The sequence below is a fragment of the Ictalurus furcatus genome, chromosome 19 (assembly GCF_023375685.1).
Source record: "Ictalurus furcatus strain D&B chromosome 19, Billie_1.0, whole genome shotgun sequence".
In the NCBI taxonomy this organism is placed as follows: domain Eukaryota; kingdom Metazoa; phylum Chordata; class Actinopteri; order Siluriformes; family Ictaluridae; genus Ictalurus; species Ictalurus furcatus.
The window spans coordinates 6,136,975-6,163,761 of NC_071273.1; the positions used below are offsets into that span (position 1 = coordinate 6,136,975).

General features: G+C 40.3%; 2 protein-coding genes across 3 annotated transcripts in view; both read right to left on the bottom strand.

The window, feature by feature from the left end:
• LOC128623031 (zinc finger protein 850-like) overlaps positions 1-26,787 on the bottom strand; it is a 207,434-nt gene that overhangs the window by 153,749 nt on the left and 26,898 nt on the right.
• LOC128623029 (interferon-induced GTP-binding protein Mx1-like) lies at positions 7,911-17,276 on the bottom strand. 2 transcript variants are annotated; one of them, XM_053649875.1, is made up of 12 exons: positions 17,081-17,276; positions 15,019-15,156; positions 14,187-14,338; positions 13,914-14,052; positions 13,359-13,557; positions 13,061-13,139; positions 12,847-12,969; positions 11,121-11,262; positions 10,492-10,650; positions 10,182-10,258; positions 9,740-9,997; positions 7,911-8,860 (listed from the first exon to the last, which is right to left on the bottom strand). In XM_053649875.1, exons 1-12 carry the CDS (start codon positions 17,268-17,270, stop codon positions 8,639-8,641), a joined length of 1,878 nt encoding a protein of 625 aa, XP_053505850.1. In that variant the 5' UTR covers positions 17,271-17,276; the 3' UTR covers positions 7,911-8,638. The 2 variants fall into 2 exon arrangements, with proteins under 2 accessions (XP_053505850.1, XP_053505849.1); XM_053649874.1 differs by having other exon boundaries at positions 15,019-15,159; positions 17,081-17,165.

The window sequence follows — 26,787 nt, forward strand, 5'->3', positions numbered from 1 at the left end:
AAACTATAGGTTCTGCGCAGATTATAGAAAAGTCAATGCTTTAACAAAAGCGGACTCGTTTCCCCTCCCAAGAATGGAAGATTGTGTTGACCGAATCGGAAATGCAAAGTTTGCCACAAAACGGGACCTTCTAAAGGGTTATTGGCAGGTTCCACTCACCCCACGTGCATCTGAGATTTCTGCTTTCGCTACACCAGACAGGTTCCTCCAATATACGGTCATGGCTTTTGGTCTGAAAAATGCTCCGGCTACATTTCAGCGGCTAATGGCACAGATATTGGGAGATAACGTGGTCGTTTTTACAGACACCTGGGATAGTCATATTTGTGTGTTAGCCCGTGTGTTTGCTCGTCTCCAGACAGCTTCTCTTACTCTGAACCTCACAAAATGTGCGTTTGGTCATGCCACCGTAACCTTCCTCGGTAAACAGGTTGGACATGGTACTGTTCGCCCACTGGATGCTAAAGTCAAGTCCGTTGCCATGTTTCCTGCACCTAGGACAAAAAGAGAACTTTGACGCTTTCTTGGGATGGCTGGATACTATAGGAGTTTTTGTAAGAATTTTTCAGATGTTGTGTTGCCTCTCACAAATCTCCTCCATAACTCTGGTTCATTTGTGTGGTAGCTGTAAGGCTGCTTTTGAGGCTGTTAAGATGTTGTTGTGTAGTGCACCTGTTCTTTCTGCTCCGTCTTTTGTGAAGCCCTTCAAACTGAAGCAGACGCCAGTGGTACGGGTGCCGGTGCTGTCTTGATTCAGGAAGATGCTCAGGGCATAGATCACCCGGTTTGCTTCTTTTCTCACAAGTTTATCTCATCAGTTGAACTACAGCACTACTGAGAAGGAGGGCCCTTTCCCTTTTGTTTTCACTCCAGCATTTTGAAGTTGATATTGGTTCTAACTCTGACCCTGTTACCTGTTTTTACATTGTATGTCAAACAGCAACCAACGGCTCATGCGGTGGTCCACAAAAAATGTGATTGTGCAAGGTTTTAACATAACCATTCAGGCATGAGAAAGGGTCTGAAAATGTTGTGGCTGACCTCACTATCTCGGTGTTATTTTAATGACAGTTGTGAACCTGACATTCACTCTTAAGGGAGGGGATGTTACGTTATCCAATGTATTTCTGTTTGCTCTATGTGCCATTTGTGTGTCTATGTCGGTGGTGGGATGGCGTTTCTTTAGTCTCCTCCCCTTCTCTAGGCCCCGCCTACTGCATGCGTATGTTTCCGGCTTGCTAGTGGTTGATCACGTCTTGTCCACGCCTGCTCCGGGCCTTGTGCGACAGGATTGGTTGCCTGTGCGTTCCGGAAGTGTACTTAAGGCCTTGTCAGTCTCTATCCCAGGGCAGACCATTGCCATTGCGTTGTGTATGAAGAGAAGTGCTTTTCGCCTGTGTATGACTATATCGCCTGTGTATGAACCTATGCCTGATTTGACTTTGTTTATGCTCTGCCCTGTTTAAGATTCATGTGATACTCTAGTGTATATATGTATATATTATTTTTGTTAATTAACACGCCTCATTAGTCTACATTCTGTAAATAGTGCCACGGGCGTTAAGTGAGTGGTTTGTAGGAAGTTTGGCGTCATTTGTGTTGACTCTTCTTTTCTCCTGGTTTTGGGGTTAGCTAGGGAGTGAGGGGAAGACGGTGTATTTTTGTTTTCTTTTCTTGTAGTTTAGTTAGTTTTCTTTTGGTAAAGTTAGAGGGTATTTTTGTTTATTATTTTGGCCTGACCGGCTTCTGAAGAGTGAAATCACTGTGTATATATAAAAGGTGCTCCATTTGGAGAATAAACAAAGCAAACGCAATCTTGGTCTCGCCAACCCTTTTCTTTTTTTTAATTTTATTCTATGTTGCCGCCCGACCTAGACCGGGTCGTAACACACACACACTCCATATCTGCATATACACTAATTCAGACATCACACACACACTCCATACATGCATATACACCTATAAAACACTCACACACACACTAAATTCATGCATATACTCTTGTGCAACGCACACACAGACACACTCCACACATACACACACACACACACTCCATATGTGTATCTACAGTTATACTACACACAAACACACACACACACACACACACACACACTCCATATGTGTATCTACAGTTATACTACACTCACACATACACACACACACACACTCCATAGGTACATATACACTTACACATCACTCACACACACACACTCGCTACGTGCATATACACTTATACAACACTCATACATACACAGACACACACACACACACACACACACACACATGCACACACACACTCCAGACATGCATATACATTTATACAACACTCTCACTCACACACACACACTCTCCATACGTGCATCTACACGTATACACCACTCACACATACACACACACGCTCTACGTGCATATACACTTATGCAACACTCACACATACACACACTCACTCCATACGTACATATACACTAATTCAAACATTACACACACGCACACACACACTCCATATGTGTATATACACAATTTGGACATTTTCACTTAGGGGTGTACTCACTTTTGTTGCCAGCGGTTTAGACATTAATGGCTGTGTGTTGAGTTATTTTGAGGGGACAGCCAATTTACACTGTTATACAAGCTGTACACTCACTACTTTACATTGTGGCAAAGTGTCATTTCTTCAGTGTTGTCACATTAAAAGATACAATCAAATATTTACAAAAATGTGAGGGGTGTACTCACTTTTGTGAGATACTGTACATGCATGTACAACACACACACACACACACACACATACACACACACACACACACACACAACATACCTGCATACACACATATACAACACTCACACACACACACACTATTTTCTCACTGTGTTTTCTGATCTGTCAATTTCTTTTCTGATCTGTTATTCTGTTTTCTGATTTGGATTTTGGAGCTTGCGTCGCGACTCCTCCTTCCGCTATGGAAAGGCAAAAGGGAAAAAAGAGAGAGAAAAAAACATACACACACACACACACACACACACACACACACACACACACAAGAATAATAGTAATAATTCCTCTCTGACTCCGAGGAGCCAGAAGGATGTGCTAAAAACTGAGAGCAGCATATAAAGAGCTGCTTGAAGTGACTACTAAGGCTGGATTAGCCTTTTTCTCCCCAGTGAAAGTAAATCCCTCACACTGAAGAAAACTCCCCTTTCTTCCAGAAGTGCATGAGAAAATATCAGGCTTCTGGGGAAAAACCGTATTTATAACCCCACGATGTTGGATTATTCGGCCATGGAGGGGAATGAACGGCATGGCTATTTAGCTATGCTGAAGGTGGAGGAGGCGCTTACGAGCTACCTCTCTCCATCGACGGCAGGTAATTTAGGGGGGCCGGCTTTGCCATCCAAGCCACCGTGTAAGGCCACTGTGGCATTGGTGGGCAAGACCTATGCAGTAGTAGTCTTGCTTGTGGGTCACTGCAGACAATGCCAGTGTTGCAGGCCTACCAAGCAGACCTGCTGAGTGAGCTCGACATATGGCAGCATTCAGCCAGTTCCTTCCCTTTTGTGTCAAGTTCAAGTTCCTTCCCTTTTGTGCCAGCACTAGGGCGAGGCAGACACAGAAGGCAAATATGGCAGCCCGCCAATCCCGCAGACAGCCAGGGGAACCGGGCGGCCACAGTCGCGGCCTGCTACTAGGCCTGATCTGAGAATGCTCATAAAGGCCAAGCAGACAAAGAAGAGCGGTCCTGAGGGGCCGTGGAGGGACGTATCAGGGGACACGAGGTTGTTAGGGCAGTTATCCCCCAGTGCTACTGTAGGGCCTCCCCTAGCCAAAGCTGTCCCAAGTTTTCAGTGTTCTCTGGTCACCGAGCTGTCACAGGGCATCGGAAATCTGATGCTATCCCTCCAATAGAAAGTGGAATAGTTAACGTCACTAAAAGACTGTCTGGCAGCATGGAAACTACTGCCAAATGTGTCTCCATGGGTTCTGTCTACCGTAGAAAAGGGTTGTCTGGTCCAGTTTAGAGCGCATCCCCCACGGTTCAGAGGTGTGCTCACCTCAGTATTCAGCACAGACCAGAGCCTGATGTTAGCACAAGAAGTAAGATCCCTCTTGGACAAAGGGGCCATAGAACATGTACCCGTTCTCTGAGGGAGGATTTTACAGCCATTATTTCCTGGTCCGCAAAAAAAAGAGGAATATGCGGTCAATTTTAGATCTGCATCATCTGAACTGTACTCTTCGGAAATACAGGTTCAAGATGCTGACGCCCAAACTTATCGTTCCACACATTCAGTTTGAGGACTGGTTTGTGACGATAGATCTAAAAGGTGCATATTTCTACATAGAAATATCACTAGCTTTATCCCCTTGCACCTTCACGAAGTGCATGGATGTCATTCTAACCACCTGGATGACTGGTTAATTCTAGCACGATCCAGTGAACTGACGGTTCAACACTGAGATGTTGTTCTCACCCACATGAAGAGCTTTGGGCTCAGGTTGAACCTCAGAAAAGTATCAAGATTGAGCAAGATATAAAGCTGGATCTTGGCGTCCCCTCCAGTCTCTGTGGGAGACTATTGGAGCTTATGGGTAGCCATCATCATACTATTGAGCCTATTGCACAGGAGACCATTTCAGTGGTGGCTGAGAAGTTGGGAGTTTCATCCAAAGGTGAAATCTGTGAGAGTAATCAGTGTCACGCTGTGATGCCTACGTGCTCTGAGAATTTGAGTGTCCCCGGTTTCTAGCCTTGAGTCACACTCTAGGAATGTTTCCTTAGCACAAGGCGGTAATGACAGACACCTCCCTCATGGGCTGGAGCACGGTCTTAGACAGCTGTCCAGCTCATGGTCTCTGGAGTGGCCCTCATCTGGAGCAACATATAAATTGCCTAGAAATGTGGGCCATATTTCTAGCACTGAAATTCCTTCTTCCTCAATTGAGAGGTCACCATGTGTTTACAGACAACACAGCGGTGGTCTCATTTATTGACCACCAGGGAGGATTATGTCCACGCCCCCGTTCAGGCAGACGCAACTAATTCTTCTCTGGGCAGAGGGAAAGTTTTGTCAGTGAGTGCATTGTGCATTCTGGGCAACTGGAATGTGGGGGCAGACATCCTGTTGAGGCAGGGGCTGAGGCCCAGGGATTGGTGGCTCCATCCACAAGTGGTGGAGTCCATATGGCGGAGGTTTGGCCAAGCGGGACTGCATGTGTTCGCCTCCGAGGAGACAACACACTGTGGTTCGCCCTCACTCCTCCCGCACAATTAGGGCTGGACGCCATGGTGCACATGTGGCCGAGGTCACATCTGTACGCTTTCCCCCGGATCGCTCTGCTCCCACAAGTTCTAGCGAGAGTTCGCCAAGACAGAATGACTCTTGCTAGTAGCACCTTATTGGGCAGCTCGAATATGGCTCTCAGAGATAATATCCCTGCTAGATGGCACTCCTTGGGAGATTCCCATCCGCAGGGATACACTGTAGACCCAGTGAACTGCGCAGTAGCTACAGTCTTGGAGTTCTTGCAAGAACATTTCTCAGCGGGGTGGGCTCCTTCTACAATCACGGTTTACGTGGACGCCATTTCGGCCAGCCACGCCCCTGTTGATGGAGCCCCTGTGGGGCAACATCCTCTAACTTCGAGGTTCATGTGTGGTGTCAGTTGGCTGAGGCCCATCTGCAGGCTGTGCATACTTTCCTGGGACCTTTCTGTGGTCCTGGAAGGTCTGTCAGGTGCCCCATTTGAGCCCTTAGAGTGGATCTACTGTCTCAAGCTGGATGGCTGATTTATCACCCTCGGCCAGAACTATGGAAACTCTGGGTCTGGACTATGGGGGCACCAGCTCATAGATTCTGGTCTAACAAGTGAGATTGTAGAGACCATGTTAAATGCTAGAGCACCATCCACAAGGAAATTGTATGCACTCAAGTGGCAGCTTTTTGTCTTGTGGTGTGAGGAATGTCAGCTAGACCCAGTGAACTGCACAATAGCTACAGTCCTGGAGTTCTTACAAGAACGTTTCTCAGCGGGGTGGGCTCCTTCTACAATCAGGGTTTACGTGGCTGGCTGAAATGGCCCCTGTTGATGGAGCCTCTGTGGGGCAACATCCTCTAACTTCGAGGTTCATGCATGGTGTCAGCCCATCTGCAGGCTGCGCACACCTTCCTGGGACCTTTCTATGGTCCTGGAAGGTCTGTCAGGGACCCCATTTGAACCCATAGAGTCAGTCTCTGAGAAGCTTCTGACTCTAAAGGTAGCTCTTCTGCTGGCCCTGACATCTCTCAAGTGAGTAGGAGATCTACAAACTCTCTCTGTTGCCCCTTCCTGCCTTGACTTTGCCCCTGGATTATCCAAGGCCTTCCTGTATCCTATGCTGGATTATATTCCTAAAGTGCCTATATCAGCTGCCCACCCTGTGGTGTTGCAGGCTTTCTGCCCTCCTCCATTCGTCATACTGGAACAAGAGAAATTGCACAGACTGTGTCCAGTAAGGGCCCTCTGTACTTATGTCCACCGCTCCGGCCAGTGGCGTAAGTTGGAGCAGCTGCTGGTCTGCTTTGGTGGCGACAGTAGAGGTGATGCTGTGTCAAAGCAGCGCATCTCTAATTGGATAGTGGAAGCAATCTGTACTGCTTATGAGGCACGCGGTCTCGCTACGCCTCTGGGCATAAGGGCTCATTCCACTAGGGCGGTCGCCTCCGCAAAGGCTTTGTCCAAAGGGGTATCCTTACAGGATGTGTGTGCTGCTGCAGGGTGGTCTACGCCACACACATTCATTCATTATTACAGCCTGGATATTCATTCCACCCCGGGCTTGAGTGCCTTGCAGTGACCCTCAGGCTTAGGTCTTTTTGAACAGGCTGTACCCCTGGTATGACGGAGTGGGTATTCTCATTCCCAGAAAATGTGAGAGGTGTACTCACTTTTGTGAGATACTGTATATCCCATATAAGGTGGGATAGGAAGGGGTAAGATATGTCTTAAAGAGAGAATATGTCAGGAAAAAGTCATTACATTTTAAAGGGTAATTTTCCATCAATATATAATTTATCCATATAAATACCTCCTTGTTTCAGGTTTTGCTTTTAGTGGGTAGCTGTAAAGTCAGCATGGTGGCATTTAAATTTTTTATACCAGATTTCCTGTACATTAATAAACTGCTTTTGGAGCATTACCTGGATAGCCAGACATATGATCTCAACATGATTCCGATTGAACAACAGGCCTAACGCTAAAGCTTAACGTTCTAATTTGCGATCGCAATTTACAGGGTTGATAAATAATAATTCAGCATTTTATTGGCACTAATTGTTGCTAATGGAATGTTCAATTATTACATTCTTTATCTAGAATAATCTGCCAAAAATCAAAGTATGTACTTATGCACAAAATTAAAACAGATATAAAATAAAGCAGAATTGTTCCCTGCTCTATGGCATTTTTCATTAAGAACGTTAGAAAAATTAAGTAGTGCCAGAGGAGGAACAAAGACGGCCAGAAGCTAGGCGATGGTTTTTGCACACTTACAGATTATATTTGGGTAATATTTGGTTAAAAGTGGTGAGAGTGTACAAAATTACTTTGTAAAGCAACAAAGTACTCACTGATAAAACATGCTACATAATGCTGGGAAAATGCCACACATGAGAAGTTTTATAGCATACAATGTGTAGATTTTTATTTATTTATTTATTTTTACATTGTCAGTTGTATGTTAAAGGTGCAATGGACGATTTTTTCCCCTTAATAATATTGTGAATAAGATGGAAAATATGTAGAATGTGATGACACACACACACACACTCACACACACACACACACACAGACAATGGTTTAAGCTGTGACTTTTTCATTTTCAGGCAACATTTACTTTACTGTAATGTTTGATCTCTGATCATGCTTCATTTTCACTTCTGTAGAGTTTTATTGTGACATAATATGACACCAAGTAGAGCAAAGATGGGGTTGCAGGGAGCCTGGAGTATATCCCAGGGGACTTTGGGCACAAGGCAGGGGACACCTTTGATGGGGTTCCAACACACATTCACATACTATGGACACATATTTTAGAGATGGCAGTCAGCCTACAGTGCATGTCTTTGGACTGGAGGAGGACGCTGTAGTACCCGGAGGAAACTCTCGAAGCACGGGGAGAACATGCAAACTCCACGTACACAATCCTGACATGGTATGTTTAATATATCACCAGCATAATGTGTGTGGGATTAAGACAGAAAAACAAGTAAAACTTCCAATGACGTCCAAACTAGATTTTATGAAAGTTTATTCCTAATTAATCATTATCAATCCAAGTGAAAAAGAAATAATAAAATCATTCTCCCAGCAAGTATCAGAAACATGAAACAGTCCCAAAACAAAAAAAAAAGTACATCTAGGATAATTTTGTCACAGACTCAACACAGCAAAGTAAGAAATCGCATTAACAGATATTTTGATTACGTTTCTCTAAATATTGTGCAACAAACAAAAAATGCAAAGCTTTTAAGTAGCTATATGAACTAATCATCTAAAATTAAATATATCAATTATTATTATCATTACTACCTGCATTTCCTAAAGTTTTCAAAAGTTATACATTTTCCCGTAAACCATAATTGACTATAAATTTGTAGTTTATAACAAGACCAGTTTGACGAGGGCCTCCGCCAGACGTTTCTGGCGGCTTTTTAGGTTGTTGCGTTTGATGTTGATGAAATGATCTTCTTCCAACAGATCATTAATGTTATAATTCTGCATGAGCTGTAGCATTTCTCTCTGCAGCTGCTCCGCTGACTCCTGAAGCACCTTGTACTTGATCACCAGCGGCACTTGGTCAGCTAGACGGTTACTCGCAATCTAAACACATATTCAATTAAGAAAAATTTACCCCAAACAGAGTCAATCAAGATAAGGCATGCATGTTGTGTTTGACATTTAATTTTTTGAACTGGAGCGATAAGGCTACAGTAAGCAACAAGTAATAGAAGTCTGTCTCAAATAATATTGTAGTCAAGACCGTCCAATTCCAAGACCAGGGCCAGCCGAGGTCGAGTCATGACAGAGTTTTTAGGGGGGAGGGGATCCAGGCCAAGCCAAGATCGAGTTCAAAAGAAAGGAAAGCCACACCAATTCGAGACCGAAAACCATCAAATCCTTTTCGAGGCCACATCTTAACTTCAACTAGTGGGCATCATTTGTACACTGCGCCAGTGATTAGGCTGTTTCCTAAAATAAGGTATTACTTGGCTCAATGGTTAAGGCTCTGGGGTACTGATCAGAAAGCCAAGGGTTCAAGCCCCAGCGCTGCCAAGCTGCCACTGTTGGGCCCTTGAGCAAGGCCCTTAAGCCCCTATTTGCTCATGTCTGGTCCTAGCTTCCTAACAACCTGGCATATGCAAAGAAAAGAATTTCATTGTGCTGCAATGTATGTGTATGTGAGAAAACCCATCTTTTAGGTCCAAGTGCAAATGCCAAGAGAACTCCAACTCCTCTCAAAAAAGTCAATACGCAGGTATAAGTGGTGTGTTATGGCTAAAGGAGTGTTCACGTTATATGTTCGTGAACTACAATAATCTGTCAAAAATCAAAGCAGATATTACGCCTTGAAATGAGGATGTCAGAGTAGTGTCCATCATGGTTATGCCCTCTTACTGTGGTTGAACATGATAACATTACAAATAATCAGAAATATCATCAGTAACACCAGGAAATGAACGATTGACAATAACCACTTACGCTGTAGTAAGACTTGAGGTAGTGCGTCAGTTCCTCCAGGGTGGCTTCAGTGTCTGAGCGATTGTACAAACTATTGCAAGGAGGGCGAGCCACGCCATGAGATTGTCTCTCATCTTCTTCCTCCATGCGCTTCAGCATGTTCAGGATGTTAGTGTAGACACTATCCTGAGTATAGATCATCAGCTCCATGTTAAACTGAGTCTTCAGCATCGATTCGGCCTCGGACTCCTTCAGCTGCTTTATGTTCTCGATCTTGGTCTGGAGGAACAAAGGACCATCTCACCATGACATGCTTGAACATGATATTCCCTGACAGCATGCTTCTTGTACTAGACCTTTTGGTTCATGTTTATCATATATTGTCATTTGGTGTTCATGGTCCAGCAAATGTAGGCAGAGTTTCAAACGTGTCTGTAAAGTTCGTGTAAATATGAGGACCTACTTTTGTCACTTTGAGGAGATTCGGGAAGTCCGGAAAATTGGATTGAGCCAGCTGGATGAACTCATTCCTAATGAAATCTAAAAAGAAAAAGAAAAAAAGAAAAACATTAATTTCTGTAATAAATCTCGATGCACACAAAAGGCAAAGCAGAATGTGGAAGAGAAATTGATGTGGAATCTGTGGAAATATGATGTAGTAGTAAATCGTGATGTTTTCCCATTATTTATTACCTTACATGTAAGACAGAATACAAAGCCTGCAAAATGGCTCCGTACATTTATCTTCAAATGAGTTCATATATGCCATTTACCTGAGATGTCCTTCATTCTCCTGATGGCAGGTTTCTCCAGCTGTTTGATCTGGTCCTTCAGTATAATCTCGAAGGTCTTGTAGTTGATGAATCCTGGGAGTTCTCTGCCTCTGTATTTTTCTTCATACTCCTTCACCTCGTTCCCAATGCCCTTGTTAACTAAAAATCCCCTCCGCCACCAAAGTAAAGGTTCAGGGTAAAGGTAAACGCCATAACCTTCAGTGTGGTCCATTCTACATCCCATCCCCACTCATGTGTTTGTAAAATAAGAGTGGACACTCCTACTGTACAAGAACACTTTTAACAGATTTATAACAGAAGGTATGGCTTCATTATTCTTCATCTATGACTTATAAATATGTAAATATACAATTTCCTACAACTCTGACTAGCTTCTCAGTTTAGATAAGTTTTTTTTTCAGAAAATTCCTATTTAAATTAAACAAAGATTATGTTGAAATATAGATGCTTGGTGAAAGGTTTTCAAATGTGCAAAGTCATACCGTAGGTAGTACCTGCGGGAATTAAATTAGTACATTTTTTTTATTGCAATATTTCAGGTACCCAACATCTGTAACGCCCTTGATATACAGACACAGAGATATATCATCACACCACATGTCACTCACATGTCTTTCCTCTTTTGTCTAGATCCGTCTTCCAGTCATTAAACTCTCTCCTCAGAGTGGAGAAGATGTTGACATGTGGCACGCTCTTCGTCTCCTCTCCAATTGTTATGTTGATGGCGTCCTGAGTGAATGCTGTTATTTTCTAATAAACAAACAAATGCCTGTAGTCAGACTGATTTTTTAAAAAAGAATAAAAACTCAGATGCACTCAGTGTAATACGGTAGCGTTTTAGTGAAGTGTGGCTCCTGCTTGTTGGAATGAGAACCTGCACCCACACCGGCCATTTGCAGATAAGATTGGAGACCTGTGCTCTATACCATTCATTTGCTGTTTGGGCAGAGTTAAATATGGGATTATTTTGTAGATCGTTTATGAATGTCTCCTGATTTCAGCTCACCGTCAACATTAGCCAGAAGGTTCGTAAAGCTATAATGTAAAATGAAAGCAGATATAAAGGAAAACGGAATTGATGGTCGAGCCACACGTGATATTATGGAGAAGCCAGTGATCCTGACACTTTCTGCTCTCCGGACCTGCCTGATCCAACCTGATGCCCTAGGTCTGGATGGAGCTCTCATCAACTGGAGGCTACAGTCTTGCTAGGGATGATACTGCTTGAAGTACAATGGAAATGGTTTGGGACCTCAATTCCACATGGACATTCTCGTTGTGGTTGCTGGGACTACGGTTGCTGTGATGGCCTTGGGACTGCGATTACCACATGCAGTTTTACACTCAGGTCTCTTTTGGTGAACAGTGGACTAGTTCAACAAACACACTTCATGTTAAAACCATAATGAACTTTATATTACTTTCACACTATCCGCTGTTACCCAGATGAAGACGGGTTGCCTTCTGAGTCTGGTTCCTCTCAAGGTTTCTTCCTCATATCATCTTAGGGAGTTTTTCCTCACCACTGTCGCTACCGACTCACTCAATAGGGATAAATTCACACTTAAAATCTCTATCGTGTGTTTATATATTTCTGTAAAGCTGCCTTGAGCCAATGTCCAGTGTTAAAAGCGCTATACAAATAAAAGTTAATTGAATTTGCCGAACCCAAATACGGCATTTTTCATCTTTGTCGGTCTGTGAGCAGGAAATCAATTGGGTTCCTTTCCAAGGATGAAAGGAATAAACAGTATGTCAGAAGATCCTAAGTCAGATAATGTAAAGATAAGTTTTGTTTATATATCTATCTATCTATCTATCTATCTATATATATATATATATATATATATATATATATATATATATATATATATATATATATATATGTGTGTGTGTGTGTGTGTGTGTGTGTGTGTGTGTGTGTGTGTGTATTCATTTATTCATCAGCCACAGAAGGGATGAAAGTAAGAACGTGAGAGAAATGAAGTGATGCCAAGTGATGAAGTGATGAGTTGATCTACAATAGCTAGGCCCTTCATGTTTTCCTTTCATTCCGGTCTCCAAACTGCTTCAACAACGACCTGTTGCCGCTCGCTCTCTTAGACTCTCACCTTTTAAGGTGCGATACATTTCAGAGCTGCTCAAATTAAACTCTGGGTATATTAGACAATATTTGCAGCAGTACATCGAGTGCATGGTGAAAAACTCTGGATATACTAGTTACCAAGGAAACAATAACCAGGACATGACTTTCCAAGGATGTGTTAAATGACATTATTCCAAATTTCAGGATCTTCGCTGTTAGTCTTTATTTCGTTTTTGTGTACAACTCACATCAGTCAGGAAGTCCATCCATTGTTCTGGATCTGTAGGAGGCCCAGAGTTGTAGCGATCCAGTTCAGTCTGAGTTTCAGCCAACATCAGCTGGATTTGCTCCTTCAGCTGCGGCAGAGATTTCTAAAACACACACACACACAGCCACATTTTACTACCAGCAAGTATTTTACTATGAGCAGGGACATTTATGTACCATACAATCTAGCTTTACCTTGATGTGAAGGACAAGTTCGAGTGTGAGATTCTCAGCCAGCTTAGGAATGGTGGCTTTTCCTGCTTTATACGGCATCCTGTGAAAACCGCATTTTTACATTCATCTCACGGAGTTTTTTTTCAACAGCAACCATTTTTTTTTATAGATTATTATGATTAGGACCACTTGTACTAGCTAACATGATTAATACTCTTGTATTAAAATTGAAATTCTACATACTGCGCATTTAAAGATTCCCGATGGCAAATTCCGGAAAATTCTCAAGACATATCTTCCCTGAGATTAAAATGTCTACCTGAAATGTGGGTGTTCTATAAAGAAGTGCTTCTCCTTCTCGATGGCTTCGTACAGAGAGATGCAGTCCACGACCTCCTGCTGTCCTTGGCACCTGACGACCGTATAGCCTTTAGTGAGGAAAATGATGTCGTTATTGATGACGGACACCACCTCATCCTCCTTGCCTTTGTCCACCAGGTCGGGCTTTGTTAGGATGCCTGTTATGAACACACATGCAAAATGTTTATGGAAGATATCTTGTGTACGTGTTAAAACATCACTGTGGAAGTGCTGGGCGTGGTCGAGAGGAATGGAGAGCAGAGCTGCGGAAGGTGAGCGGTAAGGATCCCAGACCTGTGCGAAATTTGGCTAATGAGTGTTCTGTTCAGTAAGTAGTGGCAAGAATAAAGAGGGTCGAGACTAGAGCTACGCGAGAGCGAGAGCTGAGCTGCACAGAGCTGCGTGTAAGCATGTGCATTGACCTATGCACAGGGAAATAAAACTGCTATACTTTTCCCTCCAAACCGAAGAGAAGTGTTACAGTCACAATTCACTATATATTAAAAATACAGACCAATCGTTCTTTCACCGAGTAGATTGATTTTCTGAGCCATCTTCAGCGCTTCAGTAGTGGTGATGTCCACGTTACATGGCACCACCACCAAGATGATGGTGTCTTGTTTTGTGATTAACTTTTTCATCAGGCTCTTAATCTGAAAAAGTCAGACATGCACTGATACATTTCAAAATGCTTCATTGATATTTATCAGAGTTTACAATGTTATATTTAATCAGTATACCACATAACAAATACAATCCATTTAAATAATCCTTAAAAGCAATTGACCTGTTCTCCAATGTCCTCCGGTTGGCCTTTGACTGGCACTCGGACAATACCAGGCAGATCGATGAACGTGAGGTCGGGAGCATTGGTCGATGTCACCTCCAAGCTGATGAGCTCGTCGCTCATGCCCAAGGCTCCAGCTATTTCATTCTGAGCTAAAAGAACATGCACATGAGACAGTAATAATTAAAACAAAAATAAGTCAGCTAGGTAAAATATATAATTAAGCAAAGCTAGCTAGCTAACAAAACAGCAACCTAATTAGATAGCGAATGTTTAGGAATAAGTCCAAACAATGTTGGCTTGATAAAATTTGAGAAAGACGCTAATCAAATTAGACTGCTAATGTCAAAGAATGTGCCCAAACAAAGCTAGCTGGCAAACACAACACAACACGGCAATGGGACAGAATAGTCATAATACAATCACATTTTCATTTCATTTTATTCAAGTTTTTATTTGTAAAAGAATTTTACAGACTATAGCTTTTACCTCCTCCTCTTCAGCATTAGAGAGGACTTTGTGTAGCTTCATTACAAGTCAAAAAAGTAACAAAGCTTGCTCGTATTCAACATTAGTCCGCTTAGGACTTAGGTAAGTACTCATTGAAATTTGCTTGATTTTGTTGTAAGCTTATTAATAATAATAATAAATAAACAGTTAGTTCCTGTCCACTAATTTGACTGTATAAGTGTCATCCCAAGATTTGACAGCGTGACATTCACTGATAGAGTGAAAACAAACCAAATATTTGGCCATACTGTGTCTAAAATGTCAGAGACTTGATAATCATTTCCTTATAGAGCTGTACGACTATGATTCACAACATTGTTACCTTTTCTAATCCATCTCTCCACATCTGCTGGATCTGCAATGTCTCTCTCAATGTCCTTGTACTTGATCTTTCCATGCCAGAAGTCCTTCTGTCTGCTCTTCTTCATCTTGAGCTCAAGTGGACATCGTGTCACGATATCTTCTTGATTAACGGCAGAGAATATAACCGTAAAACAGTCGAATACTCCTCTCTGACATTTTTTCATCTTTTTTAAACATTTGAAGCCATTCTGATACATATGTCGTACGTAGCAACTTGCTGTATGTTCAGAAAGTTTCAGTGTAAATAATGTTAAATATAAAGACTTTACAATCATTACATATCTCTCTATGTTACTATTGACTATTAAGTTTCTATTGGTAATGAACATTACATTAGGCTAACATAACTGTTGACATAATACTTGATAGTGATACTTGCTATGAGAGTGAAAATAAAATGAAGATGAAGAAATGCGTTTGAAATAGATTAAACCTGAAATTAAAATTTCACGTACGTGAACGTAACTTTATCCGTATTAAAGTTTCGGCTCCGTTAAGACTCTGTCGATGTCCCTGAAGTGGTCCGATCGGTGCTGTGAGCATGTGCACTACTGTATGTAAATTAGGTTTGATCGGGTTTGTAAATTCTTTTGAAATGGAAGTATCTTGCGGACAATTTTCAAAATTAAACGCAAATTGGATTTGCAGTTGTGTTTCCTACTTGTGGACACGTAAATTGCGACAGAATTCAAGCAAAAACGAAAATGCAAATCGCATATTACCGCGTTTTCGTATACGTGAATGTACAATGTCCGGCAAATTTCAAATGCCACGCAAAATCCACTTGCAGTTGCATTTCACTTGCAGTTGTGTATTACGAGTTACGACCCTGTCAGAAATACTGTAGCAACAGCAATTACCCCGTTGGCTACGTCACTTCCTCGGCATCGTACGTAGTGTGCCAATATTCAAACAGATTCGCAAATCCCTTTGCGTTTGTATGACGCTTCACAGAGACACCGGTCAGTTAGTGTCGGGGGTGGGAGTATAGGCCTACTATGGGGCGTGTTTGTATTTGTAAGTGACATCGATCACTACAGTCGCAGAGAACGCAGTCACCGTAGTAAAGTTGGTTTTGGATTTGACATTCACTACAATTCTTCTGAATTCTGTCACAATTTACACGTACACTAACGCAAATGTCCTTTTCCTGCAAAAAAAAAAAAAGATCTGCAAAGTACTTCCATCCTCTGATATCACGAGCCTACTTCCTGAATTCATTTACAGATATGTCATACATATTTTACATTATATTAAATAATAACAATACAATTATATTAAATTAGAGTTTAAAGTCATTACAGATAAAAGTTGGATGTAATTATAATGTTATTTGACTTTAAAAAAAAAAAAAAGTTAGATGAAAAGGGAAATATCACTGTTTTTTTTGTTTGTTTGTGTCATATATCAAGGAGGTAACTCTGGATTTAATTTCCCAGCAGCCACTGCACCATACTACATCATTGTCACAGGACCACCTGCACCTGTCTCACGTTTCTGTTTAACAAGCACTCATATACATAGCCACTGTTTGTACTGCTTCCTCGTCTTACCTATTGTCTATCTTGACCTTTGTCCCTGTACCATGTTTTGTTTCATAGTTTATGTTTAGCCTTAGCCACAGTATTTTGCCTATGGGTCTTAGTGTCTTTGTTTTGTTGTTTGTTTATTAAACTGTTTGAACATCTGCGCTTGCTTCCGTATCTTCCTTTGTAACGTGACAGTTTGTTTGCTTGTTTGTTTGTTTTTGAGTTATTTTTTATCTTGAGCTACAGTATAATGAGTGCACTCAAATGCACTTCGATATTTCATGAAATAAATAAAACGAATAATTATAATCATAGCAAAAATTTTAAATAACAGCAACAACAACAACAACAACAACAACAATAATAATAATAACAATAATAATAATAATAATAATAATAATAATAATAATAATAATAATAATAATAATAATAATAAATCACTTCTTTTTTTTTAAACCCATATGATTAATAAGTTGACCCATGGTGTCTCACCTCCCCCGCGGGGCAGAGCGACTCCGGACAGCGCCTCCAGCACCGAGCTCTTCCCCGAGCTCTGGTCTCCGATCACGGCGATGGCTGGAAGCGCGAGGTCCTTCTCCACACCGAGCGGGCGCAGAGAGTCGATCAGGTCGATGTACGGGCGCACCTTCTCCTCATACTGCTCACTCAGGCTCGCGCTCATCTCTGACAGCTGAGAAACTCGGCAAAGTAAGTCGATCAATAACTAATTAAGTTCGTTTTTAGTCTGCGCTTTTATGCAGCTCTGTTTCCTCTGAGTTACGTGGAAAAGTGAAACTGATGCACCAGGTCACTTCACCTGTCATGCAAAGCGCCAACGGATCACCTGAGATCCAGACCACATTTAGCGAGACTGATGCAAATACAAGTACAAATGCAAATACGGCCAAGACGAGTCGAAGCCAATACAGAAAAACCTCTTCAGATATCCCTAGTTCAAAGGTGGGTCAATAACTGTGCTGAATTTACCTCAAAATTGTGGGTTCAAGAAAAAGGCATAGAACATTTTTAACCAAAGAGTACATACCGAAGACACTGCAGGGTATTTAAGTCTTTGTATTGTTGCTATTTAGTGGCTGTGTGTGTGCATATATATATATATATATATATATATATATATATATATATATATATATATATATATATATATATATATATATATATTAGGTGGGATAGGAAGGGGTAAGATATGTCTTAAAGAGATAATATGTCAGGAAAAAATCATTACATTTTAAAGGGTAATTTTCCATCAATATATAATATATCCATATAAATACCTTCTTGTTTCAGGTGTTGCTTTTGGAGCATTACCTGGATAGCCAGACATATGATCTCAACATGATTCCAATTGAACAACAGGCCTAACGCTAAAGCTTAACGTCCTAATTTGCGATCGCAATTTACAGGTTTGCTAAATAATAATTCAGCATTTTATTGGCACTAATTGTTTCTAATGGAATGTTCAATTGATACATTCTTTAGCTAGAAAAATCTGCCAAAAATCAAAGTATGTACTTACCCCTTTGAATTAGGGTTTCATAGCAGCATGTGATTTAGAACGCAGTATCCATCATGCATGATTATTGTGCTAGAGCTTTGCTTCATGTTTATTATACAGTAGCTATATTTTCATTTGGTGTTCGTGGTCCAGCAAACGTGGGCAGATTTTTAAACATGTCTGTAAAGTGCGTGTAAATATGAGGAGGTACCTTTTGGCATTTTGAGGAGATTTTGGAAGTCTAGAAAGAAATGCATTGAGCCAATTGAATGAACTTTCTCTCCAGTCATTAGGTTGATGGTGTACTGAGTGAATGCCGTGATTTTCTGATAAACAAACAAAGATCTGTTGTCAGATAAAAAAAAATAAAAACCTCACACTGTATGCTTTTTAGTGTTATCATGGTTACTTTACAAATCACAGAGCCTGATTAAAATGGTAGCATTCAAATTTACCGAACAGAGTTATTTAATGTTTTCCTCAGTAGGATATTTTGTTGAATTGTGGATGAAAATGCAAATATTTGTTGCTCTCTTAGTGTAATACATGTAGTGTTTTGTGTTTTAGTGAAAGAAAGCTGTTAAACTTTTAAACTTTCCTTCATCACTGAATGAGAGCAAATTTCAATATTACCGATAGTAGCACTGGAACAGGTAGCAGATGTATGACTAATCATAAAGAATGACGTAAAGCAATTGGAGAAATCTTCTTGCTTTTGAAATGATACTGATCGAAACACCAAAGCAGTCACTACATACACAAGACCAAGAAGTCCTCTGTCTGCGTGCACAAGAAATGATTCTGATTGGTCGTGTGTGGATGCAGCGGCCAATCGCATCAAAGAGTTAGCTTGGAGGAGACAACCACATTGTGATCTGTATAAATAGTGTGATGTACTCATGTGTCACACGACGGAAGCCACAATAATATAAGCATGTTATTTAATTGTTCAATGTATGATCGGTCAGTTAAAATGACATTTTAATAATAGGGTAAAAATTATGTAAAAAATAATATAATGCTTCTTTTTCACCATGGATAACTGAATGTGCTCTGTGTCACTCATTTGCTGTCAGGGAAGTTAAACATGGGATTACACAGATAACTCTGTTGGCCTTTTATGAATGTCTTTACACCATAGCTCAACGTCAACATTAGTCAGAAGACTTCAATGTTCATGTAATAACACACAGTTAAAACAGATGTAAAAGAAAACAGAATTGTTCCCTGCTCTGTGGAATTTTCAGTTAAGAAATTGAGAAAAATGAAGTGGTGCCAGAGGAGGAACAAAGATGGCTGAAAGCTAGGAAAAGGATGAGAGCAGGAAGAGTTTTCATGTAAGAACAATTTAGCTAGACCGTTTTTTGTTTCCCTTTAATCCGTGCTTCTTCAAAAACATTTCATTTTTTCTCACTGCAAACTGTATTCTAGTTTAAGAAATGTTAACGGGAAATGCCAATCATTTTGGCTGTGCTGTTTAAAGGGACAGTAGGTAATATTTACAGCCATACATCGAGTGTATGGTATAGAAATACATATTATATGGATATAAAGGTTACCAGGAAACACTAGGCTAGGTGTGCCTGTTAAATAAAGATAAATGACGTTCTAAGGCCATGTTAAATAAAATTTTAAGGAACCTCACTGTTGGGATTTGCTTCATTTTTGTGTACAGCTTGTGTCAATCAGGAAGTAGATCCTTTGTTCTGGTTCTGCAGGAGGCCCGGAGCCATAGCAATCTAGTTCAGCCTGAATTTCAGCCAATATCATCTGGATGATGTCAACATTAGTCAGAAGGCTTCAAATGTTATAACACACAATTAAAACAGATGTAAAATAAAACAGAATTGTTCCCTGAAGAAATTGAGAAAAATTAAGTGGTGCCAGAGGAGGAACAGAGACGGCCGAAAGCTAGGAAAGGGATGAGAGCAGGAAGAGCATTTGAATTGTAAGAACAAATTATCTAGACTGTTTTTGTTTCCCTTTCATCCGTGTTTTGGGTGTGCTATTTAAAGGGACAGAAGGTAATATTTGCAGCAAAACATAGAGTGTACGGTATAGGTACCGCCGCAGACAAATTTTGACCCAGGAAAAACTCTGGAAATAAAGGTTACCAGGAAACACTAGGTGTCCCTGTTAAATAAAGATAAATGACTTTCTAAGGCCATGTTAAACCTCACTGTTGGGATTTGCTTGGTTTGGTGTAGACCTCGTGTCAATCAAGAAGTAGATCCGTTGTTCTGGTTCAACGGGAGGCCCGGAGCCATAGCAATACAGTTCAGCCTGAATTTCAGCAAACTTCATCTGGATTTGCTCCTCCCATCCGGCCGCGGGTGGTCATTCCTTTTCTATGGTCCTGGAGGGTCCATAGAGTCAGCCTCCGACTCTAAAGGTAGCTCTTCTGCTGGCCCTGACATCTCTCAAGCGAGTAGGAGATCAACAAGCTCTTTCTGTTGCCCCTTCCTGCCTTGACTTAACTTCTTATATCCTAGGACGGATTATATTCCTAAAATTGATATGAGTATGAATAGATTTAATCCATATATGGAATTGCAGTGTTCAGTTGGGTGTTTTACTAAGCTGTAATAACTTGTGCTTTTTATCACAGGAGAAACAACGACAAAGCTCTGTTTATTATTTATTATAAAAATGTTTATTTGTAAAACACCCAACTGAACACTGCAATTCCATATTTGAATAAAATCTAGTTCTAAGTCTAAGGAACAAGAACATGCAAAATATTTATGTACCTCGTATTGCGCTCTAAGGCACGGATTACAATTCTGAAATCGGTAGTAAGAAATTCCCTTACAAGAAATTGTATATGATTCTCATGTGATTATGAGTAATATATGATCACATGTGGAAAAAAGGTGCATTTGAACATGTGAACAATCATTTGAATTCAAAATATAAAGAAATAGATTAGATTAACCAACTCTTTGGAAGAAAATTTAAAGTTTTTATGAGCATGTGTTCTAGATTACAGATGTGTGTAGCAAATACTAAATGATCCTGAGTGTGATATCTATTCTTTTTCTTCTCATACGGTTATATTAGAAGTTTTCTTCTGATATAATATGGGACAATATCTTGGACAGTGTTAGGAAAATTATTTAAAATGTAAGTAGCTAAAAAAAAACAAAGAAAATACAGTTTAACTACACTGAAGGTACCACCATGGTTGATAACACCTTATATGTTAATTGCAAATAGTAATAATAAACATAAGCTACACAATTTTTTTGTTTGTTTTAAAGAAGACCATTAAATATATATATATATATATATATATATATATATATATATATATATATATATATATATATAGTAGGGAAATAGCCCGTGAGGAGCGGAGCACAGACACACTTTTATTTTCTTTGCTTTTTCCTCTTAGGGGTGAGGAGGTGTGTGTGTGTGAGTGTATGTGGGTTTGCGGCTGGCGTTGCAGAGTTCTTCTGGGGGCGTGTCGGAGCTTCCCGGAAGCGTGAGGGCTTTCTCGTGCCGTCAGGCAACGCCGCGTTTGTTTTCAGCGAGCAGCGGCCTCGTCTGGATCCGAGTCATCTGGAACAGAGAACAAACACACACATGCACAGAGAGAGAAAGAGAGAGAGAGAGGGCAGTTAGTAAGTGCCAAAGCCAAACAAATGACGGGTATTGGGGAGAAGCGACACTCACATGTCACAAGAGATACTTCTCTTGTGGAAGAGCCTTCGCTTATAGAGCCCCACAGTTATGGAACAGTCTTCCTATTAGTGTTCGGGACTCAGACACAGTCTCAGTGTTTAAGTCTAGGCTTAAAACGTATTTGTTTACTCAAGCCTACTCTGACTAGATTATGTTCTACTACTTCGCAGTCATAATAATCTTTTTTCTCCCTCTCTCCTTTCGCCGAGCCCCACACGAATTTATGGAGATACTAGAGATCCAGATCCTTTCTGCCTCTGGATGGAGCTCAAATCTTCTCTAATTCCAGACTGCTGAGACTACGGCTGCTCCTAAGGCCATACAAACTTCATATAAATCCATAATGAACTTTTTTCACGCTATCTGTTGTTACCCAGATGAGGATGGGTTCCCTTCTGAGTCGGGTTCCTCTCAAGGTTTCTTCCTCTTAAAACATCTTAGGGAGTTCTTCCTTGCCACCGTCGCCACTCAGTGGCTTGCTCAGTTGGGATAAATTCACACCTTTAATATCTGTATATCATGTTGATATTTCTGTAAAGCTGCTTTGCGACAATGTCTATTGTAAAAAGCGCTATACAAATAAAATTGAATTGAATTGAATTGAATTGAATTCTCTCTGGATGAGCAGAAGAGTGGCCTCTTATACTCTTCCCTCATCTGCTGGATGGTGGATTTTTTTCGATCGGCACACCAATCACCGGCCGGAGGTGTGTCGGCGGCTCCGCCCCACCATCACGTGCTTTCTGGTCACCGTCGGTTTTGACACGGGTCTGTCCCTTCCGTGCCTGTGCGGTAGTCGGGGAAGGAGCGATTTTAATACCTTGCTTGCCGGCTTTCAGACCGTTGCAACTATATATATATATATATATATATATATATATATATATATATATATATATGTTGTTGAATTTCATCAGAGTTAATATCCCAGATATTTATCCTCAACTCGCTACTGTCATACAGCTTGATAGAGCATGTAAGAAACACTTCCTCTTAAATCCTCAGAAGGCGGAGTCTTCATGCCACTGGGCTAGAGAACCAATGAAATCCTTTCCCTTTCACTGAAGGGGTGTGTACCAAAGGAATTTTACTCAGGAGTAAAATATACGAATCGTCCTTTGTATGGACTTCGGTTTATTATAGAACAAAAAAATAAGATTACAATTGCCTTAACTCAGAATATAAAGAAAAATAAAATAAAGAAAAACAAGCAACTACGCAGAGTCTAAAAATAGTTTTCTTTTAAGGAGAGACATAAAATAAAGCAATCATTTAGATCACGCAGGATCAGATAGTTTTTCTTCCTTCACATGAAACTAAAGCGAATAATGTTCACCCGAGGTGCGGCCCTGACCGCTCGTCTGTTCAAAGCTTATATACATCTTCGCTTGTGGTTTCAAGCACTAGAGTCTAAGTTTTCTCTCAAAAACGCAACGCCTTCTCAACGGTGTCCGGATGCGGTTACGAGTGAAAACTCTGAAGCTGCATGTAGAAAACAGAAAGCATGCCCTTATTTGGGTCTTTAACAGAGAGATAGAGGGTGGGGGATTTGTGGTTTTTGAGCACTTGCCTTAAAGCTGTGTGTGTTTTACCGCTGGCTGTAAAAAAAAACAGGAAGTAAAAAACAGAATGTATGTTTTTACTGTGCTTTCTTCAGATTTAAGCGTTCTATCAGTCTTTCCATTTCATCTATTTGTCTAGCAAGATTAAAGAGTCTCGCTATTTTCCCATGTCTCTGACTTAATTTCCTAATGTATTCAGTTCTCCTGTATTCAGCACGTTCTTTTAACATTTCAGCTTCAGCTGTCATTTGATTTAAGACACTTAGTATGCTATCACATTCTTTCACTACACAATCATTTTTCCATATCAGCTTATCTGTTCTTTTTATATCCAGCGTGTCGAGCTGTAGCTCTCTCAGGTCTTGCTGGATGGGCATAATGTCCGGAACAGCTTTTTCAGCGGCCCCCGAACCAGAAGACTTTCTAGTCCGTCTTTCTCCATGTTGCTGTCTTGCCCACCCCCCACTCCTTCTTCTTTTTCTTCTCACGTGGTTCTGTTTCACCAGACCGTCATGGTTGAGGTTCTTTATATAGTTTAATCATAATACAGTTTTAATGTTTTTCACATAACATCACATAATATAGTACATCAGCTTGTATTTTATATTAAGCTGGAAATAACGGTAGGACTGAGGCTACGTATAACTATATATATATATATATATATATATATATATATATATATATATATATATATATAACATTTCATGATGACTCCCCTGACCGCACGTCACTGATATATATATATATATATATATATATATATATATATATATATATATATATATATATATATATATAAGTGACGTGCGGTCAGGGGAGTCATCATGAAATGTAATAAACAAATAATGATTTCTCCACTGATCTGTGATAATAATGTAATTGTTGTATGATTCCAATCATTCCAATGATTTTTATAGTCAATATCGCTGAATTTGAGTATTTTCCTGTTCAAATACGGGGGAAAGACACGAAGGGAGGCAGTGACTAGCTGAGCCTCCTCCCGGATTGTGCAATCCCTCACAAACTGGGTTGAGCTGTTCATTTTTTATTTTGCTCAACTTGAGCACGTGCAATTGATCTCTCTGTATGTCACCAATGTAATGTTTGTACACACTTTTATTATATGTCCTCACATTTCATAGTCTAGGTCATGTTTTTCACGTATGTGTATAACTTATTATTCTTGCTGATCTGACATAATGCTGCAGTGAAAAAGCAGGAGGGGAGGCAGCCAGTACCTCTGCCTCACTGAAGGGGGCGTGTGTGAGCAGACGGGCTTGTTCTGCTATTGTTCTTCTTCAGGTATTACAGACAAATGGCATTGTGGGTAATATGCTAGCTAAAAAAGTCAAGTGCATCGCATCAGTCCATTTATTTTTATTTTTTTGCCCTGACTGCAAAAATGGAAGAATATTTATAAATATTATATATATATATATATATATATATATATATATATATATATATATATATATATATATATAAGCTAAAACATTTCTCAAAACTGGACTTTCAATCAAAACTGAAAGCGATAAATAATGGAACACCGATGACGGAGCTAAAAGATTTGCTTCAAACAACGGGACAGAAGAAAACACTGTCTGTTTGGTTGTGCTTCGAGAAACCGCCTTTTCTACTTTCCCTGCCTTTTGTTCTCAACGAGTGACAATGTCTGGACTACAGCGGGATTTTGTGACTTGAAAAATATACCAAGAAGCCTCAGCAGACATAAAATTTCAAGTACTCACCTTCAAAGCCAAATTGCTTTAAAAACTTTTGGAAGCTCAAGGATAGATTTGGCGTTGAACGAACAGCGGAGACTAAATATTAGCGTCCACAATGCTAAGGTAAAGGAAAACCGAGAGATTTTAAAAGACCTCATTAATGCAACTTGCTTCCTAGCCGAACAGCAATTAGCATGAGAGTAGCATCAACGGTGAGAGTACGACCTCTTCTAATCGTGGAAACTATGTAGAACTATTACATGCTTTTTCTGAGAAAGATGATAGGTTAGCTAGACATTTGGAGACATCCTCTGTGCTTTCCGGCTTATCAAACAGAATTCAGAACGATTTAATTGAAGCAATAAGTGATGTGATTAGAAATTATATAAAAAAAGGAGATTAATGCAGCCCTATTTGTTTCTGTAGAAGTAGACGAGACAACGGATGTCACAAACAAAGCACAGATCTGTCATTTTGCGTTCTGTGGCGTGAAGTGAGGTGTCCTGTGAAGTGAGGGAGGCGTTTTTAGGATTTGATGATGTGAGTAATGACAGACGAGTAAAGGTAAGACCATGCATACACTGCTGTACAGTCCATGACAAACATAAAAGACCAGCCCTTTTTTAATAATAACTAAAAATAGATATATATAAAACAAGATAAGAAAAAAATGAAGTTATTTTAAAGAATAAACTACATTTGTCTTTTTGTTGTGGACTGTATATACTTTCATTTGTATTGAATGAGTATGAATTGTGGAATTGTGATGGCAAATTAAGAACACATGGAGGGTGCAGAGCAAATGCTCTCTCTCTGAGCTGCTATAAATTTAACGTTCTTTTTTGGCCAAATATGCTCCTTACCTATGTATGTGTAAAGAATTCTGATATGGGATATGAAACATAACCAGTAGTCAGTGTGCAAGGAGCCAGCTGAATGGTGAATTTATGCTACTCTGTTGAATTCATATATTTGTAAATCTGACTTTGAAAGGGTCAGTGCCTCCCCAGCCATGAACCTCACAGCACGTCACTGCATACAACGCAGACTACAACCAGTTACACTTATAATTTTGAGTTATGGGTCCAAATGCAAAATGTTAAGTAATGTTAAGTCAAGATTACTTGATTGTTTAATTAAGGACAACATTAGGGTTTACAGTGTATAATAGGGATGCTTGACTACATGAGTTATCACTGACAGTGCATGTATTATCCACTTCCTCTTGAAAGGAATTTTTGTCTCACAGACCACAAGCTTCTCTCAGGAGGCTTCTTTCTTCAACTCGATGTCTGGCAATGTGAACACACTTGACGACTTATGGGAAACGAGCCACTTATGTGCGCTGGGCACTTCGGCTCAGGGGAAGTCCCTGACATTACTGTATGTGAAGAGTCCACCATAAAAGTCTCTGTATTTTGTTACTCTGTAAGTTGTTACTATAGAAATAGTGAAGAATTAGAATGAGTCTCATTAATATAAACCTGTGGTTTATCTTGTGGCTGGCACTACTGTCAGAGTTCCTGTTATAAAAGATTCATTAATACCTTCTTACCAATCGAGCATTCAGTACCACTGTGGTGTAAATAATATTAACATTAAATTGTAGATACTGGATTGTTGCCAGTGGAACATCTCATAGCAGATGTTTCAATTGTAAATACATTGTTTTATTAAATAAAAGTTTATTTGTAGAATTTGTGCTGG

Bases quoted from the DNA above. Each gene is read 5' to 3' on its own strand.
- LOC128623029 (XM_053649875.1), bottom strand. From the start codon at position 17,270: ATGAGCGCGAGCCTGAGTGAGCAGTATGAGGAGAAGGTGCGCCCGTAC. The intron at 13,558-13,913 runs GTCTGTATTTTT...TGTTCATAACAG, and splicing joins ACTCGGTGAAAGAACGATTG to GCATCCTAACAAAGCCCGAC. The intron at 11,263-12,846 runs GTGAGTTGTACA...TTTGTTTATTAG, and splicing joins GGATGGACTTCCTGACTGAT to AAAATAACAGCATTCACTCA.